Raw genomic sequence first — 20,151 nt, 5'->3', positions numbered from 1 at the left:
TCACTGAACGGAAGTAAGTGTGCTGCAGAATTTGTGCGGGATTACGAAATCTCATTCAGAAAGTTGAAGTTCCGCCAAAGGAAAAGTCAATTCTAAAGCCTGCGCCACCTTCCAAACTGCTGTAGTAAAGAATTAAGCCTCCTCTGAAGCAGGGCTAAAGAGATAGAAAGCGTCCCCTTCTCCTAGCAATAGAACAGCTGGTCTGAAGAAGTGACTTTTAAAGGTGCTTCATTACTGAATCCCACAGAACCATGGTTCTAATAATTCTTGTAAATGAACTGAAAAAAGAAACAAGCAACTGATGAAGAAAAGTCTTACTTCTTTATAAAAGACATAGCATTGATTTGACCATATATGCAAAGTGTAGTAACTAATAAAACATTCTACACAACACCAATGTTCAAGAATAAGTTATTCTTGTTGTATCCTTCTACTCCTGACGGCCAGAGCCCACAAACGACCTTGCAGTGCAGGTTGCTGGCAGTGGTATTGGGTTCCCTTAGACCCATAGACAACAGCAATACTTGTCACAAGGATTGTCCAGATTCCCCTGATTCCAATAGGCCTCGAAGAACGGGCCGGACATGCAGTCTCTGGTGTCCAATAAGGTTGTATTTCCGACTGAAGCTTTTTCCACACTGACCGCACTGATGAGGTTTTTCTCCAACATGAACTTTCTGGTGTCTAGCGAGATTGTGCACCTGGCTGAAACTCTTCCCACATTCGGTACACTGATAGGGTCTCTCTCCAGTGTGTGTTCGGAGGTGCACAATGAAGTGCTGCTTTCGAGTGAAGCTTTTGTAGCATTCAGTACATTGGTAGGGTCTGTCCGCTGAGCTCGGCTTCTGGTTATTTAAAAAGCCTTCATTGTAAACAGGATTTTGTTCCGATTCAGAATTTATGAATTCCCTCCAGTTTTGTGGCGTGATCGGTGAATACATATTGAGTGTCGCTTCACTTGCATTCACATGGCAACTGTCAGCATCCTGTCCCTCTGCTTCTTGGTTCCCATCATGTAAATCAGAATGCATTTTATGTATGAACCCTTGTTCACATGATATGGTTTCCTGCCCTCTGTCTTCTTGCCCGTTTTCTGCCCACAGCCGGCTTCTAGAGTTTGTTTCCATTTCAAAGCCGTGAAGCACATTTCCTTGAACTGCTCCCACAGCAGCACTGTCTGTTGACATTTTTTCGGCAGACTGTATCGCACGCTCCACTTGCCATTGTCTTCTTGGAGATCTACCATCTGTGTAATGAAGATTAGGAACATGACATTAGGATTTCACATAGAACAGCATGTTTAGAGGGAGAAAATGACATGCAAAGCTAGAAAGAGGCAATGAAAGAACTGGCATGCTAGGACTTCATCACATGAAAAAGGAAGGGCCATGTGTATAAATCATTCGAAGAATCTGGCCGTTTTCAGACCACAAAAATGCTTTTATATATGTACAAATCACATATTGCAGTAAAGTAACACGTTACAGAAACACAATTTGTGTTTGCGATTCGGTATTTGGAACAGGGGCGGCCCCTCCGCTGTGGCAGAGGAGCATCACCCCCCCCCCCACCACCAGCACCCTCCAAATAAGGAAAAATAAAACAGGTTTTAAATAATTTTATTTTCCTTTACCAAGTCTTAGGGGTGGGGCCACAGTGTCAACTATATGTGCACTCCCTTCACTGCACATGGCGGTTTGGCTGGCCGTTTCAGGCCGGGCAGAGCATCAGGTGCAGTGAAAGTTCCTCCAACCCAGCAACGCTGCTGGGTTGTAGAGAGAAGGCACAGACTCACAGTCTGTCCTAGAGCAAAAATGGAGGGCACTCAGGCCAATCCTGAAGCTGCTCTCATGCAAGAGCAGCTTCAGGATTGGCCGGAACCTGTGCCCTCATGCGGAAGACGAGAGGAGAAGTCGAGTGCACATAATGGAGGGCAGCAGGTAAGATTATTTTTACTTTGATCCCCCTCGCCCCCCCTTTCCACTCCCCTGCCCGCCTGCCTCTTTTCCATAACACAAGCTGCTTCTGATTTGGAAAGAACATGTTTGAGGGTGCCCCTTCCAAATACAGAATCGCAGTGGCATGTATGAATGTTTTGCAACCAAATTAAGGTTGCAAAACTTTTATTTTTTACCAACACCTCAAAGGAGATAGCAACCATTCGCAAATGGGAAGGCGTCCCAAAGTGACCCCCCCTTCTCGTTTGTGAATGCCCAAAGAAATATTTTTTAAGAGCAGGCTGTATTTCCATAAACCACTGCCTACTCTTCAAAAACAAGCATTGGCAACACCAATAAGGCCTCACCTTTGAGACTAATGCCTCTGGCTTTTCCTTTTGTTCCTGTGGAGTGAAATTATTTGGTATGGAGTAAAATCATGTGGTTTGGGACTATGGGGTGTGGGGTGCAGTTAAGTGGCGTGGGGTGGAATTGCGTTGCGACAATTTGTGTGGAGTGGAATTGTTGAGTATGATGGAATTATGTGGAGTGTAATTATATGGCATAGTGCAGTGTTGAATTCTGGAGGGTGTAATGTGGTTTGGAGCTGAATAGATATACGTGGAGTGTGATAATGTGACATGGACGGTAATTATGTAGAGTGGAGTGTAATTATGTCTAGTGGAATTATCTGGAGTTGAATTGTGTTGTGTGGAGTGTAATTATGTGAAGTGGAATTGTGTGTCATGGAGCAGAGTGGAAATATGTGACGTTGAGTTTGTTGGACTGTATAATGTGGCATGGAGAGAATGACATGGAGTGGAATTGTGTGGAGTTAAATTGTGTGGCATGAAATTGTGAGATGTTAAAATGTGTTGGGTGTAGTGGATTTATGCAGTGTAGATTTGTGTGTTGTGGAACTGCCAGGCACTTAATTGTATGGCGTTGGGTTGAGTTATGTGGAATGTAATTATGTGGCATGGAGTGGGGTTGAATTATGTGGAATGGCATTGTGTGGCAAGGAGTGGAATTATGTGGAGTGGACAGGGATGGGGTGGTGGGAGGGAGAAGAAGAAAGAGGGGGGCAGGAGGGGATGGATTCATATGCAAGCTTCCTAGTGTCAAAATAAATTCTGTTAGCACTGTACAAATGTATATCTGCCATCTGATGTCTGCAAGCAAGCCAAGGGACAGGATGTGGCGTAACAGCCTAAGCTGCCGACTTAGGAGCTAGAAAAAGTGCTCGAGTCTCAGCGCTGGCTCAACATCCTCTGACGCTGGGAAAATCACGTAATCTTCCCGTGCCCACACACGTGGGAGATATCAAACAATGTATTCTTTCTTCTTCTTCCAGGCAGCAGCGCCACCGTCCCGCGCATCCGAAGAACAACCAGCGGCGGGAGATACTTCTCCCACCTCGCCGCCAAGACATGGAACACCCTCCCACTGAGCATACGACAGACCCAAGACCTGCTGACCTTCAGGAGGCTACTAAAGACCTGGCTGTTCGATCAGTAGCGGCCCCCAACTCCCCCCCCCCAGCGCCTTGAGACCCTCGCGGGTATGTAGTGCGCTTAACAAATGATTGATTGATTGATTGAATATCAACGCACTAAAACAGGCATTTGCAACTTATGTGTCCAAAGAGCTGGCATGTGGCTTCTATTATATTTATTACATAAGTGACCAGAGTTTGCACTGGGAGGCTCTGCCTTCGGGGACTTCAAATACGGAAGCAAGATCTGCAATCTAATATCTGCAAGCATGCCAGGGGAGAGGATATGGCGTAACGGCCAAAGCGAACAACTTTGGAGCTGGGGAACCAGGTTTGAGTCTCAGCGCCGGCTCAACATCCTGTGACTCTGGGCAAATCACTTAATTTTTCAGTGCCTACACAAAATAAATGTTCTTGTGTAAAGCGTTTCACCACCTTCGGGTGAAATTTGACGCTGTATAAAAGCTGAAACAAAAACATGTAAAAAGACCGTACAAAAGGTATCTGGCCACCCGGCTCATCTATTGTGCTGGGAGGGATAGGGGGTGGGGGGTGGGGGGCGGATGGCAATGGAAGGAAGGGAACAAGCAAACCCAGACAACTTGAAGGAGCAAACAGAGCCAGTTACAAAAGATGCACTCTGTAAGAGGCTCAACAAAAAGAAAAGGATTGCTCCCAAAAGCGTGAGCAGTGTCAGGACTCAAGTACTTGGGCCATGCTCCAGGGGAGGGACACATGCAAGAAGAGGGAAGTGTCAACCGCAGAGCTGACCAGGAGGAAGCAAGTAATGGGAGTGGCTTTGTAGCCAACAAATGGTACGTAATGGGAGGGCTCCAAGCCCACTAACAGTAAACAACATATCTCAAAGCAAACAGTAAACAGCAGCCGCTCCGTACGCAAGACCTAATGAAACGTACAAGTTTCATGCTCTATTTTGTTAAACGCAACCCATTTCCCTCTAAGGAAAATGGGCTGCATAAAAAAACAGATCGCTTAATTAAAAAGTTTCCAACACTTTCCAACATTCTGGATTCAGTGGTGACACTAAAATGTAAAAAATCATTTCAGGAAGACAAGAAGTGACAACCTTACTACGAAGGCCAGCACTTGACACATGTATCACTTCTGTAGACCACCAGAATCTGTCCGCCATCCTATTTCTATCACATCTAGAAATGCAATGACAGCCCTCTTCAAACACAAACTATGGACCCTCCCCTTCATGTTCAATAGAGCAAAAACAAAGTAAGCAACTGTATAGATGGTTCAACATGAAATTCAGCACCCACCTTAGGAAGGAAAGATGGCTTTGCTCTCAATGTCATTTAGAGCTAGGAGTATGACTTACAGTGAGCATTGCGTGTCTGAATGTACTTTGATATTATGGATGGCATTCAACACAGGCTTTCCATGCTTGCAGCCAATTTCTTCCCCTGGAGGGCATCCTGTGTTCTCTGAGGTAAGAAGCCCATGTTTTCCCCAGCTGTGCAGCCCAGGTCTTCAACAGCCATGCTGCCTATGTTTTGCCCAGATATGCAACCCATATTTTGCTCATATGTGTGGCCCAGGTTTCCTCCCTGGTGTGCAGCCCATGTGTTCAAAAGGCAGTAGCGGCTACTACTTAACAGCAGGGAGGGCAGACCATGGTGGGAGGCGTGGGGGGACCGAGGGGGAAGGAATGAAAATAAAAACACTTACCCGGGTGCCACTCCGGTCGCCTCTCGGTCCTCTTTGACCGCTTCCAGGACAGGAACAAGAAGCACCCAGCCTTCCAGACTCCCGAGCCAGTCACGACGTTGCTGATAGCAGCATCGTGATTGGTCTGAGCACTGTGGTTCGATGCACAGAGAGGGAGCCTGGGCACGTTCTCCACCCAGGCTGTAATGCAGCCTGAGTGGAGAACAAGCAAAGTGCGCATGACTGTTTGGCCGGCCCACAACGGTCAGCCAAACATTCATGCACACTTAGGAGAGTGCCACCACTCCTCCCACTGTTCCTCTGACACAGACCAGCCCACAACGGTCAGCCAAACATTCATGCACACTTAGGAGAGTGCCACCCCTCCTCCCACTGTTCCTCTGACACAGGCCGGCCCGCAACGGTCAGCCAAACATTCATGCACACTTAGGAGAGCGCCACCACTTCTCCCACTGTTCCTCTGACACAGGCCGGCCCGCAACGGTCAGCCAAACATTCATGCACACTTAGGAGAGCGCCACCACTCCTCCCACTGTTCCTCTGACACAGACCAGCCCACAACGGTCAGCCAAACATTCATGCACACTTAGGAGAGCATCACCACTCCTCCCACTGTTCCTCTGACACAGGCCAGCCCGCAACGGTCAGCCAAACATTCATGCACACTTAGGAGAGTGCAACCACTCCTCCCACTGTTCCTCTGACACAGGCCGGCCCGCAACAGTCAGCCAAACATTCATGCACACTTAGGAGAGTGCCACCACTCCTCCCACTGTTCCTCTGACACAGACCAGCCCGCAACGGTCAGCCAAACATTCATGCACACTTAGGAGAGTGCCACCACTCCTCCCACTGTTCCTCTGACAGAGGCCAGCCCGCAACGGTCAGTCAAACATTCATGCACACTTAGGAGAGGGCCACCACTCCTCCCACTGTTCCTCTGACACAGGCCGGCCCGCAACGGTCAGCCAAACATTCATGCACACTTAGGAGAGTGCCACCACTCCTCCCACTGTTCCTCTGACACAGGCCGGCCCACAACGGTCAGCCAAACATTCATGCACACTTAGGAGAGCGCCACCACTCCTCCCACTGTTCCTCTGACACAGGCCAGCCTGCAACGGTCAGCCAAACATTCATGCACACTTAGGAGAGTGCCACCACTCCTCCCACTGTTCCTCTGACACAGGCCAGCCCGCAACGGTCAGTCAAACATTCATGCACACTTAGGAGAGGGCCACCACTCCTCCCACTGTTCCTCTGACACAGGCCGGCCCGCAACGGTCAGCCAAACATTCATGCACACTTAGGAGAGCGCCACCACTCCTCCCACTGTTCCTCTGACACAGGCCAGCCTGCAACGGTCAGCCAAACATTCATGCACACTTAGGAGAGCGCCACCACTCCTCCCACTGTTCCTCTGACACAGGCCAGCCCGCAACGGTCAGCCAAACATTCATGCACACTTAGGAGAGCGCCACCACTCCTCCCACTGTTCCTCTGACACAGGCCAGCCCGCAACGGTCAGCCAAACATTCATGCACACTTAGGAGAGTGCCACCACTCCTTCCACTGTTCCTCTGACACAGACCAGCCCACAACGGTCAGCCAAACATTCATGCACACTTAGGAGAATGCCACCACTCCTCCCACTGTTCCTCTGACACAGGCCGGCCCGCAACGGTCAGCCAAACATTCATGCACACTTAGGAGAGCATCACCACTCCTCCCACTGTTCCTCTGACACAGGCCGGCCCGCAACGGTCAGCCAAACATTCATGCACACTTAGGAGAGTGCCACCACTCCTCCCACTGTTCCTCTGACACAGACCAGCCCACAACGGTCAGCCAAACATTCATGCACACTTAGGAGAGCGCCACCACTCCTCCCACTGTTCCTCTGACACAGGCCGGCCCGCAACGGTCAGCCAAACATTCATGCACACGTAGGAGAGTGCCACCACTCCTCCCACTGTTCCTCTCACACAGACCGGCCCACAACGGTCAGCCAAACATTCATGCACACTTAGGAGAGTGCCACCACTCCTCTCACTGTTCCTCTGACACAGACCAGCCCACAACGGTCAGCCAAACATTCATGCACACTTAGGAGAGTGCCACCACTCCTCCCACTGTTCCTCTGACACAGGCCAGCCCGCAACGGTCAGCCAAACATTCATGCACACTTAGGAGAGGGCCACCACTCCTCCCACTGTTCCTCTGACACAGGCCGGCCCGCACCGGTCAGCCAAACATTCATGCACACTTAGGAGAGCGCCACCACTCCTCCCACTGTTCCTCTGACACAGGCCGGCCCACAACGGTCAGCCAAACATTCATGCACACTTAGGAGAGCGCCACCACTCCTCCCACTGTTCCTCTGACACAGGCCAGCCTGCAACGGTCAGCCAAACATTCATGCACATTTAGGAGAGTGCCACCACTCCTCCCACTGTTCCTCTGACACAGGCCAGCCCGCAACGGTCAGCCAAACATTCATGCACACTTAGGAGAGCGCCACCACTCCTCCCACTGTTCCTCTGACACAGGCCAGCCCGCAACGGTCAGCCAAACATTCATGCACACTTAGGAGAGCGCCACCACTCCTCCCACTGTTCCTCTGACACAGGCCAGCCCGCAACGGTCAGCCAAACATTCATGCACACTTAGGAGAGCGCCACCACTCCTCCCACTGTTCCTCTGACACAGGCCAGCCCGCAACGGTCAGCCAAACATTCATGCACACTTAGGAGAGCGCCACCACTCCTCCCACTGTTCCTCTGACACAGGCCGGCCCGCAACGGTCAGCCAAACATTCATGCACACTTAGGAGAATGCCACCACTCCTCCCACTGTTCCTCTGACACAGGCCGGCCCACAACGGTCAGCCAAACATTAATGCACACTTAGGAGAGCGCCACCACTCCTCCCACTGTTCCTCTTGTGGAAAAGTAAAGTTTGCCATGTTATATGTGCCTACGTGTTCCCCATTCTATGCTATATGTGCATGATCGATATGCATGTATCCCCTATGATCGATTAAAGACGCAATTATAGTTGTGTCCATCTCTAGTATGCCAGTTTCCAGTTCTCGTGAAAGCAACGAGTATTAGGCCTATGTTGCGACATTTTACAGTGTGCACGTTAATTCATTGAATTGTCCCCGTTTCTAGGCCTCAAAAGGGCCCGGACATCAGATTCAGCTCCTGTCTTCTGAACCCTCTCCGAGGAGCGATACAGCCCCCACCTGCATCCCTGACCCTTCACTTACTTCCTGCCTCACAGTGCCCGGCCTGGCTCTGCCTGCCAGTCTGCCAAGAGTATGTTATGCTTCTAGTTATCAGTCCAGCCCTCCTTCTCTGCATTCCTAAGCTACTGAATCGCATCAATAGTTTCAGCCATGGTCTAGCCTTTCTGTCTCCATGTAAGAGAAATACTGTATTAATATTCATAGAATATTCCTCGCACACGCAATACATATAGAATTATGCACGCACCAGTCTTAGTGTCAAGTAGCCTTTGTCCTGATAACTTTTGGATTCTATCAATATGTACTCCAAACACCAGATACCAGATATGATATAGGTACATGTCGTTCTGACACCGCAGACTTTTAGTCTCCTCTTCTAGCGCAGAAGTCATAGCCCCCAGTTCCTCCTGGTAATACGTCATTGCCCGTTTGCGCGCACCACTAGGTTAAAGGTCCCAGCTGCTCAGGTAGCCCCCTCCATGTTTCCGCCCCATTTATGACACTTCTGTTACGTTTACATCACATGTCTATGTATACGCCCTGTACACGCCTTCTTGTTACATCATTTTGCCCTTATCTTTCGCGACTGCTACGAGTTACGCCTACTGCTACGCCTACTGTATTGAATGTAATGTATTTGTTTAAGTATATATATACTGTGTACTGTTACTGAAAGCCCCCCGATTCCCGATTCCCATTTCCCCGGCAGCTGCCATCAGTCTATTCCCATGCAGGCTATCCCGTTCCTGTCCCTTCCCTTATGCCTGATTAAAGCCTGTCAGACTTCGATACCTCGAATCCTGTCTCTTATTTATTGAGCTATCTGTTTTATTCACTGTATTCAAAAATAGTACCGGTAATTAATTATTTATTTACCACATAATGGCGCCCGAACAGGGACTTGCCCTTTCCCCACGCGCCGGTGAAGCCACGCAGGCCCCCTGATCCTCTGCAGCCGTGACGGAACCATACCGTGCACGTGCAGATATTTCTGCTTCAAGTATCCCTCAGGCCCACGGAGGAGACGGAGGTTGCGGTCCAGCATCCAGACGAGGCGGTGAGGAACGCGGCGAGTCCCAACCAGAGCCCAAGCCGAGAGTCCAAGGTCCGAGGTATCCGGAGGCCCACCTGTAACTGAAGTCCGAAGTTCGTAGTCCGACGTCGTAGCAGTCCAGTCCAGTCCAGTCTGAGGCCTTCCGTTCTTGCTGCCCGGTGAGTACCGTTGCTGGGGTAGTATCTAGACAGGGTCAATTAATTTGTCTCTGGTCCGTGGGTTTGGGTACGCAGATCCAGTCCGAAGTGTTCACCTAGGTGGACACGGGTCCGACGTGTCTCTTTATGGGACCGGTAAGTTTCGTACTGTTTAGCAGTACATCTAGTCATTCTAGTAAGTTTCGTTCTCGAGAAATTCATGTGTTCTGTTCTCAGTATACCAGGTAATATTCTGCCCGAACTGTTATTTTAAATGTCGTTTAATGTGTTTTCAATGTCGTGGTATGAGTGATTTGTTTTTCCAGTCATTATTGTGTTTATCGTGTATTGTATTGTGTTTGGATTCCAGTCTGGAGAATGCCTCTATTTTCCAAGTTACGTCAGTTAAAAACCAGAAAAGGGTTACTCGAGGAAGCAGTTCCTGTCCCGCCTAGGGACAGTCCAGGACATTTTATGTATCATAAGCATGGCTTAAGTGCCATAATATATCTAGACTTATGGGCGGACTATACCAAGGAATTAGAACAGAAATATAGATGGCCCATATCAGGTACATGGGATACCGAGTGCATCATGCGAGTAGAAGAAGCATTATGGAAAAAGAAAGCCAGACAGTCCCAGAAAGATGCCATCGAGTTATGGCGCAAAGAATCTCATAGAAGAACCGAAAAAGAGATCAGAAAAACAGAATTAAGTAGGGAATCCTCAGAAAGAGCCCAAGAAAGGGAATTAATCGAAGTAGGTGAACGAGTTAAAGCAGAACAGTCAGACAGACAGAGAAATGCCCTTATTAAGGGTATGTATCCTCTTCTTGCCGAGGGCTTACCAAAGGCATCCCCGGAGGCACCATGTAATTTTCCGCCGCCATTAATTCTGATTAAGCTACGTCACAAACCGACCGCAGCTGATATTTTTCTCTCGTCCTATTTGGACGACACAGTCCCAGAATATGCAAATCCTATTCCGCCTGCTCCCGTAAATAATGTAATTCCTGTTCCTCCAGCCACCGGGGCCCTGGGTACAGTCCACGTTACCGCACCCGTTACAGCATCTGTTACAGCACCCCCGGTCCAGCCGACAGTACATGTACCCGCTACATCAGTCACTCTACCAGCACGTACAGTACACACCGACGATTCTAGTTTAGGAGCCGCGGGGGGAAGTCCTCCTGGTACCCCGCCTCAACACAGACGTATGACGCTGCTTGAGCTACATGAACGAGCGTTACAGCGTACGCCAAAAATTCAAACATTTACAGATATCAAGCGAGCACTTACCGAATGTCGTTATGATCCAGTTCCAGGCGATGGTACCATGGTCATATATTCATTACGTTTAAGACGGGTGACCGACTATTTGGACACCCTGCCCAATATGAAAGAACATCTAGACAGAATATATCGTTTTATCCGTACAGGAGTGTATCCAGAAAGTATTCGCGAAGCCATGGTTCAGAGAAAAGTCGAGACTCAGCTCATGCTTTTAAAGTTTTTAATTAACTGTTTAATATGAGAACAAGATTATCCGGATAAAGATCAAGAAGAAATGAAAGTCTTGACCAGGTGGAGTGACCATATAACCGAGGGAAGACACAAGACACAGAACTGTATAGAGAGTATGTACAAGAAAATTCGTAGGGAAATAATAAAGTTACACGAGAAACGAGAAGCAGCACAAGTAACCGAGAAAGAAGACAACTCTGATAACGAAGAGGTAGACGACGAGAATCCCTCCAGAATAGCGTATGTAGGTAGAACTAGACTTCCCGACCGACATTCACGCCTAGATCACAAGAAAGTTTTCCCTCCTCCCGTACCAGAACAGGGTTCTCTTGAACAAGTATTCCAGGCTACCGATCACATTCTGAAATCACGGATAGGTTATAGTGAGCTTAGTACAATGCATGAACAAGAACTAGTCCGATCGGCAGTCCGGTGGACTACTGATTCTACCACTTTTCCAGACGAAATAGTGGCACAAAGGTTTCTGAAACTGCCCCCAGCCGAGCAGCGACTGGTGGGTATGTATATGATCCAGCACCTCATTACACTGTATGAGGGACAGCATTCTGATCCAGGTCCACTACATGATGTTTTGAACGAGTTACTCCAGTATAGATGGAAAGGTCTAGGTACTGATTTAATTAGTGTCATTCTAGAACAGCGCCACAAATATAGAACGTTTCTAAATCCGCATTTTGTTCACGTCTCACCTCCAGAAAGTAAGTCATATTACATAGATAGACAGAATCCGTTACGAGAAGTGCACCCAGTTAGAGGAGCGGGTGGTGATCTAGAACGAGTATTTGTATACACCCCTATCACAAAGATGGAACTCTTAGAGATGAAAAAGTTAATTCCCTGTCACGATAAAGATCCAGCAGGGTTCCACCGTGAATTAAAAGACATGCTCCGTATGGGAGAATACACGTATCCTGATATCATTAAAATGTTAAAGGTCCTGTTGCCCGCAGGGGTATATGAAAAACTCAAGGAAAAAGAATGGGAGGTGGGAGAGAAAAAGATAGATTGGACAGCTCTAGAAGCTGAAGATAATTTACGAGTACGAGGTACCGGTCTTGGGGAGAAAGCTAAAGATTTGCCCGAGTTATTGATACAAGTTTTGCCAAGATTACTAGCCACGAAAAAGGAAGATTGGGATGCCATTTCAGCTTGTAAACAGAAACAAGACGAAGACACTAGTGATTTTTATTCTAGATTTGAAAAATGTTTTATTATTAACAGTGGTCTGAAAACAAGTAGTGAATCGTACCCCCATCTTTTTGTTACCAAACTAGTCGAGAATTCAAGTCCACAAGTAAAAAATCGAGTATTGAAAGTCGAAAGTACCTGGCAAGCTAATACTCCGTCACAAATGTTACAAATGCTCCAGTACCACCAGAACAGAATCAGGGAAGAGCAAGAACACGAAAGAAGACGTATGAAAGACACGAAAATGAAAGTATTAGTTGCACAGTCTGTTCCACAAGATAGTCAGAAGAGGGGTCCGAATCAGGCCAGTCATCCTGCAGCTCCCGTTAAAGGGACATGCAATTACTGTAAACAGCCAGGTCATTTTATAAACGAGTGTGCAGTTCTGAAACACAACATAGCTACTGGTAAGACTAAAGAAAGACCACGTCCGCCTAGACAAGAACAAGTTTCACAGACTTCCCAGCCACCACAGAATGCACAACAGACAGTTACAGCACCGCAGCCTATCGCTGCAACACAGCATGTTACACAGCAAATGTACCAGTATGCCCAGACAGAGTATCCAGATTATCAGCCGTATTCATGAAACAGCCTAGAGAGGGAGGTAGGCTTGCCTCTCATCGAGATACCTGTAGATCAAGAGGGTCCCTATGTACACAGTCAAGTATTAGGGAAAGACAGAAAGTTTCTGATTGATACAGGGGCAAGTAGGACTACTATCAGTCATGACGAGGTTCCAGGGGCTCCGCTCTCAGGCTCTAGAAATGTTTCCCTTGGATTTTCAGGAAAACCTATTGTTAATGAAATTTCGAAACCAGTTACTCTAGAAGTCGGTCCATTGTCCCGAACTACTGATTTGTTACTCACGAAATCTTGTCCAGAAAATTTGTTAGGCATTAAGACATTAAAAGAATTAGGAGCAGTAATTTGTTGTTCCCCAGAGGGGATCCGCCTGTTTTTGAGAGACTTCAAAGGTCATTATGTATTACGAGATTTTGATCCAAGATTATTGAATGTACCACAGCATTTATGGGCGCAAGGTCCAACTGATGTAGGTTGTATGCATATCACACCCCATCGTGTGACTCTGAAGCAAGGTGTAGTTTTACCCCGAATCCGACAGTACAAATTGCCACCTGAGGCTGTAGCAGCCTTATCCAAAATTATCGACGAGCTTATTGCTCAAGGAGTGGTTGTAGAAACTGACTCCAATGTATGTAATTCTCCTATCATCCCAGTCCTGAAACGTACTGATCCAAATGCACCTCCAGTATATCGATTAGTGATTGATCTTCGAGAACTTAATAAATGTATCATACCCCAGTACCCAGTAGTCCCAGATATTTCATCCCTCTTGACAGCCATTGATTCTGAAGCTACGTTCTTCACAGTTATCGATCTCAAGAACGCATTCTTCAGTGTCCCCATTCACCCAGACAGCCAGTACCTTTTCGGTTTCTGTTTAAATGGAAGAAGCTATAAATTCACACGAGCTCCTCAAGGTTTTACAGAAAGCCCTAGTATTTACAGTCAAGCACTTAAGAGACAACTAGACAATATTCACATGCCAACTGACACTGCCCTGCTCCAGTATGTCGATGATCTACTGATCACAGCCCGTTCTGAACGTGACTGCGAGCGTGCGTCACTTACAGTTCTGTATTTTCTGGCCGAGAAGGGGCACAAGGTGTCCCCTTCCAAATTACAATTCTGTGTCCAGCAAGTGGTCTACTTGGGACACTTACTGTCCAAGTGGGGTAGACAGTTGACACCTGACCGTATCCAGTTAATAGCACGTCTTCCACAGCCCAAGACACAGAAGGAGGTACGAGCTTTTATCGGCCTCACTTCTTACTGCAGACAATGGATTCCTCAGTATGCATTTCTAGCCAAGCCACTGATACAGTTAACGACACAGGAGGCAGCCGTATCGACTGTCCTCCCTTGGACCCAGGAACATACATTTGTTTTTAATGAGTTAAAGAAAGCCTTATGTCAAGCACCTGTTCTAGCAATACCGAACTACAGTAAGCCTTTTACACTTTTTGTCACAGAACGTGATGGTACTGCATTATCTGTTCTCACACAAGACCAAGCAGGACAATACAAGCCCTGTGCTTATTTTTCGAGCACATTAGATCCAGTGGCCCAGGCTCTGCCTGCGTGCCTCAAGTCAGTTGCAGCCACAGCTCTAGCGATCAGGCAAAGTGATTCCATAGTGTTAGGACACTCCCTGACAGTACAAGTTCCACACTCCGTGGAAGTTCTTTTAAACCGAACACAGACTCAGCACTTGACAATTGCACGTTTAACAGGTTATGAACTGACACTGTTTCAGCCACACATAGAAGTCAGACGCTGCAATATTTTAAATCCTGCTACACTGTTACCGTCAGTTACTTCAAATCCTGCCACACATGACTGTGTGGAAGTTGTTAACACTATGACAAAGCCAAGACAAGATTTGACAGATATTGCATTACCTAATCCAGACCTGACACTTTATGTGGATGGGTCATGTATGAGGACAAGTACAGGAGAACTAGTAGCCGCGTATGCAGTGACTACTGAAACCGAAGTTATAGAAACACATCGTATTGACACCCTGTCTGCTCAGGCAGCAGAGCTCGTCGCTCTGACCCAAGCCTGCATACGAGCCAAGAACCTGAAAGTAAACATATACACAGATTCACGTTATGCATTCGGAGTCGTACACGACTTTGGAGTGCTCTGGCAAGAGAGAGGTTTTATGACTTCTCATGGAACCAAGATTCAGCATGGCCCCCTCATTCAAGCTCTGTTAGATGCGATACATTTACCGACAGCTATCGCTATCATGAAGTGCAAGGCACATACGAAAGTCACTGACATCATTCCCCAAGGTAACGATCTAGCAGATCGAACAGCCAAGCTTACAGCTCAGACTCCAGACATTCCAGTTAACACGACACAGACACTCACTCCAGATCAGACTACTTGTATGACAGTTAAGGACCCTACACAAGATGTAATAGACATACAGTTACATGCTACTCCCGAAGAAATCAAGAAATGGTCCGAACAAGGAGGGGTCCAGACAGATCAAGGATGGTTGACGAAGGGAAAAGCCACATGGTTTCTCCCCGACTCTATGGTTCAAGTCATTATTAATACCGCACATAGTCCAGCACATCTAGGAGAAAAAGCTATGTTAGACAGTATTCAGAACCTTTGGTTCAACAAGCATTTACGAGCTGCAGCCAAGCAGAAAGTCCGTACCTGTATGATATGTTGTCAGTTCAATCTAGGTAAAAGTGTTCCGGTGGAACAAGGTGGATTCCAACCTCCTGACCACCCTTTTGAAGTCCTCCAAATGGATTATATTCAGATGGAGCGATGTCGAGGTTTCAAGTATGTCCTCGTAGTTGTATGCGCTTTGTCCAGGTGGACAGAAGCATATCCAGTTCCAGATTACACAGCCGCGACCACTGCCAGGCAGTTGGTTCGTGAGTATTTTCCCCGCTTTGGATTGCCTAGGGTCGTGTATTCAGATAACGGCCAGCCATTCTCATCCGAGCTCATGAAACAAGTTTCCCTTCTGTTAGGGTACCAGTGGAAGTTCCATTGTGTGCGCCATCCTGAAGCAGCCGGTCTCGTAGAGAGACATAATCAGACTTTGAAAATCCGCATTGCTAAAGTATGTAGAGAAAAAGGTGTAGATTGGTTAGTTGCCCTGCCAGTTGCTCTGTTCTACATGAGAATGGTTGCACATTCCAGATCAGGTCTGTCCCCGTATGAGGTCGTATTCGGCCGTCCTCCAAACATGTGGGGTACACCTAGACCCCGTAGTATTACAGACGTTTCCAGTAATATGCTGACAGATTACCTAGCTTCCTTGATGTCTGCCCTACACTCTTGTCGTTCACAGGTTGCCGCTGCATTTCCAGACAACACTGAGGTGAAACCGCATGAAGTCGTTCCGGGAGAATATGTCCTGGTGCGCAATTTTGATCGTTCAAGTCCGCTGGAGCCCCGTTGGAAGGAGCCCCAAATGGTGTTGTTGACAACAAGGACCGCGGTCAAGCTTGAAGGCCGGAAGGGATGGGTCCACACCAGTCATATCAAGAAGTTCCATGGATTACGACAAAAGACATTTATTAAGGACTGCCTTATTCCTAAGGACTGCCCAAAAACAGACTCTGAATTCATAATTCCCCTGTTAGAGAAAACTCCGCAGCAGGAGTATAAAACAAAGCTACGGTCTAGTAAAATAAGTCAGCCAGTTTAATTGTCTAAGTCCCTCTCGGGTGAAACGGTTAGACAGGTTCCTGACATGTATGAGACAGACCCACATAGTGAGAGAGTTAGTCAAAACTCTAAAAGATGTATCATCGTTCTATTTTTCTTGTTATTTTTGAGTCTTATGATTACCTGCACAAGTTATGCTTTACATTTATGTTTTCCAATTTCACATGTACATATGTTTTCTAATGCTACAGTAGAGCACACATTTAGTGATCTGCCTCCTCACGAGCTATCCTATCGTCTTGCTATGCGTAACAATACATTCATCCGAATGTTGCACTATTCACACCAGACCAGCAATGCCACTAATTGTTGGGTGTGTGGTCGACTCCCCCCTTTCCAGACACCGAAGGGAGTTCTGCCACTCTTTCCCTATCCGTTTTCACATAATGGTTCATGTGGAGCATGGTCCATGTTAACGTCATCCTCGAATGATATGTCCTTTCTTAATCGAACATGTTTCCCAGACAAGCAAGGTCTTTCCCATAGAACAGGGTTAGATCTAGAAAATGAAGTATATGATTTAGGTAATTATTCTTCGAACTTCATGGTCCTGAATGTTCAGTCCGATACTACTCCAGATTTGCCTGCTATTTCAGTACTACCAGTCAAAGGCGAATTATGTATCAGAAAGAATGGTTCCGCACATGTAGGACATAGTGATTGTACTACTATTGTCGAGTATAGTGACAGTGGGAAATCTATTTTCAAAGCCTCACGTCATTCTTATTTTATTTGTGGTCAGACCGCATATGTTCGTCTGCCCCTCGATTGGGATGGAACATGTTATATTGCCTTCCTACTGCCACCAGTTTTTCTAGCCCCATCTGATTATCACAGAAACACACATCTAGTACACGTTAGACATAGAAGGGAGACTGAGTCCCCAATTGTCGATCAAACTGAAACTGCTCTAGAACAGTATCAAGACTTCAATAAAGGTTTCTTCTTCTTTATAGGACCTGTCCAGAATAGTAAGTTAATCCGTAGGTTAACCAGAACCCTTGAAGCAGTAGTGAATGAGACTACTTCCGCTCTAGGTAACTTAACCGAAGAGCAATCTGCTATGCGTTTTGTCGTGCTCCAAAATCGTCTCGTTCTTGACGTCATACTGGCCGATAGAGGAGGAGCTTGTAGAGTCATCGGATCTAGTTGCTGCATTTTCATTCCTAATAACGCGCCATCTGTTTATTCCGCTATAACCAGACTTCATAAAATTGCCCATCAGTTACACCAGAATCCAGGCACCTGGACATGGTCCGGTTGGCTCTGGAGTATCATATCTGCCTGGGGATGGAAAGTATTGTCATTCCTAGGTATTGCAGTAATGACCATATTCAGTTGCTGCCTCTGTTTACAATGTGGCCCTGCGATTTGCGGCATGTGTGGTACCTCTTGTATTCCTAGTCCTAAGTCCCGTTCCAAGACAATTCGAGACGAGCAAATGATGCTATATGAACAGATAGATGGTATCATGAATATTGATGTTTCCTGATGGAAACGTAGGGCACAAGGAGGGAATGTGGAAAAGTAAATTTTGCCATGTTATATGTGCCTACGTGTTCCCCATTCTATGCTATATGTGCATGATCGATATGCATGTATCCCCTATGATCGATTAAAGACGCAATTATAGTTGTGTCCATCTCTAGTATGCCAGTTTCCAGTTCTCGTGAAAGCAACGAGTATTAGGCCTATGTTGCCACATTTTACAGTGTGCACGTTAATTCATTGAATTGTCCCCGTTTCTAGGCCTCAAAAGGGCCCGGACATCAGATTCAGCTCCTGTCTTCTGAACCCTCTCCGAGGAGCGATACAGCCCCCACCTGCATCCCTGACCCTTCACTTACTTCCTGCCTCACAGTGCCCGGCCTGGCTCTGCCTGCCAGTCTGCCAAGAGTATGTTATGCTTCTAGTTATCAGTCCAGCCCTTCTTCTCTGCATTCCTAAGCTACTGAATCGCATCAATAGTTTCAGCCATGGTCTAGCCTTTCTGTCTCCATGTAAGAGAAATACTGTATTATTATTCATAGAATATTCCTCGCACACGCAATACATATAGAATTATGCACGCACCAGTCTTAGTGTCAAGTAGCCTTTGTCCTGATAACTTTTGGATTCTATCAATATGTACTCCAAACACCAGATACCAGATATGATATAGGTACATGTCGTTCTGACACCGCAGACTTTTAGTCTCCTCTTCTAGCGCAGAAGTCATAGCCCCCAGTTCCTCCTGGTAATAAGTCATTGCCCGTTTGCGCGCACCACTAGGTTAAAGGTCCCAGCTGCTCAGGTAGCCCCCTCCATGTTTCCGCCCCATTTATGACACTTCTGTTACGTTTACATCACATGTCTATGTATACGCCCTGTACACGCCTTCTTGTTACATCATTTTGCCCTTATCTTTCGCGACTGCTACGAGTTACGCCTACTGCTACGCCTACTGTATTGAATGTAATGTATTTGTTTAAGTATATATATACTGTGTACTGTTACTGAAAGCCCCCCGATTCCCGATTCCCATTTCCCCGGCAGCTGCCATCAGTCTATTCCCATGCAGGCTATCCCGTTCCTGTCCCTTCCCTTATGCCTGATTAAAGCCTGTCAGACTTCGATACCTCGAATCCTGTCTCTTATTTATTGCGCTATCTGTTTTATTCACTGTATTCAAAAATAGTACCGGTAATTAATTATTTATTTACCACACTCTGACACAGGCCAGCCCGCAACGGTCAGCCAAACATTCATGCACACTTAGGAGAATGCCACCACTCCTCCCACTGTTCCTCTGACACAGGCCAGCCCGCAACGGTCAGCCAAACATTCATGCACACTTAGGAGAGCGCCACCACTCCTCCCACTGTTCCTCTGACACAGGCCAGTCCGCAACGGTCAGCCAAACATTCATGCACACTTAGGAGAGCGCCACCACTCCTCCCACTGTTCCTCTGACACAGGCCAGCCCGCAACGGTCAGCCAAACATTCATTCACACTTAGGAGAGCGCCACCACTCCTCCCACTGTTCCTCTGACACAGGCCAGCCCGCAACGGTCAGCCAAACATTCATGCACACTTAGGAGAGCGCCACCACTCCTCCCACTGTTCCTCTGACACAGGCCAGCCCGCAACGGTCAGCCAAACATTCATGCACACTTAGGAGAGTGCCACCACTCCTCCCACTGTTCCTCTGACACAGGCCAGCCCGCAACGGTCAGCCAAACATTCATGCACACTTAGGAGAGGGCCACCACTCCTCCCACTGTTCCTCTGACACAGACCAGCCCACAACGGTCAGCCAAACATTCATGCACACTTAGGAGAATGCCACCACTCCTCCCACTGTTCCTCTGACACAGGCCGGCCCGCAACGGTCAGCCAAACATTCATGCACACTTAGGAGAGCGCCACCACTCCTCCCGCTGTTCCTCTGACACAGGCCGGCCCGCAACGGTCAGCCAAACATTCATACACACTTAGGAGAGTGCCACCACTCCTCCCACTGTTCCTCTGACACAGGCCAGCCCGCAACGGTCAGCCAAACATTCATGCACACTTAG

At 47.4% G+C, this 20,151-nt stretch overlaps 1 protein-coding gene across 1 annotated transcript in view; it reads right to left on the bottom strand.

Annotated features, from left to right (window-relative positions):
* Positions 1 to 302: 302 nt before the first annotated feature.
* The window catches only part of LOC144782520 (zinc finger protein 783-like), a 63,020-nt gene continuing 43,171 nt past the window's right edge, over positions 303 to 20,151 (bottom strand). The window contains exon 7 of the mRNA XM_078661927.1: positions 303 to 1,246. Within this exon, the coding sequence (XP_078518053.1) occupies positions 528 to 1,246 (719 nt within the window). The 3' untranslated portion in view covers positions 303 to 527. The remainder of the gene's footprint in view (positions 1,247 to 20,151) is intronic.

Source organism: Lissotriton helveticus, chromosome 9, assembly GCF_964261635.1.
Source record: "Lissotriton helveticus chromosome 9, aLisHel1.1, whole genome shotgun sequence".
Lineage (NCBI taxonomy): Eukaryota > Metazoa > Chordata > Amphibia > Caudata > Salamandridae > Lissotriton > Lissotriton helveticus.
This window is presented reverse-complemented; position numbering and strand designations above follow the sequence as displayed.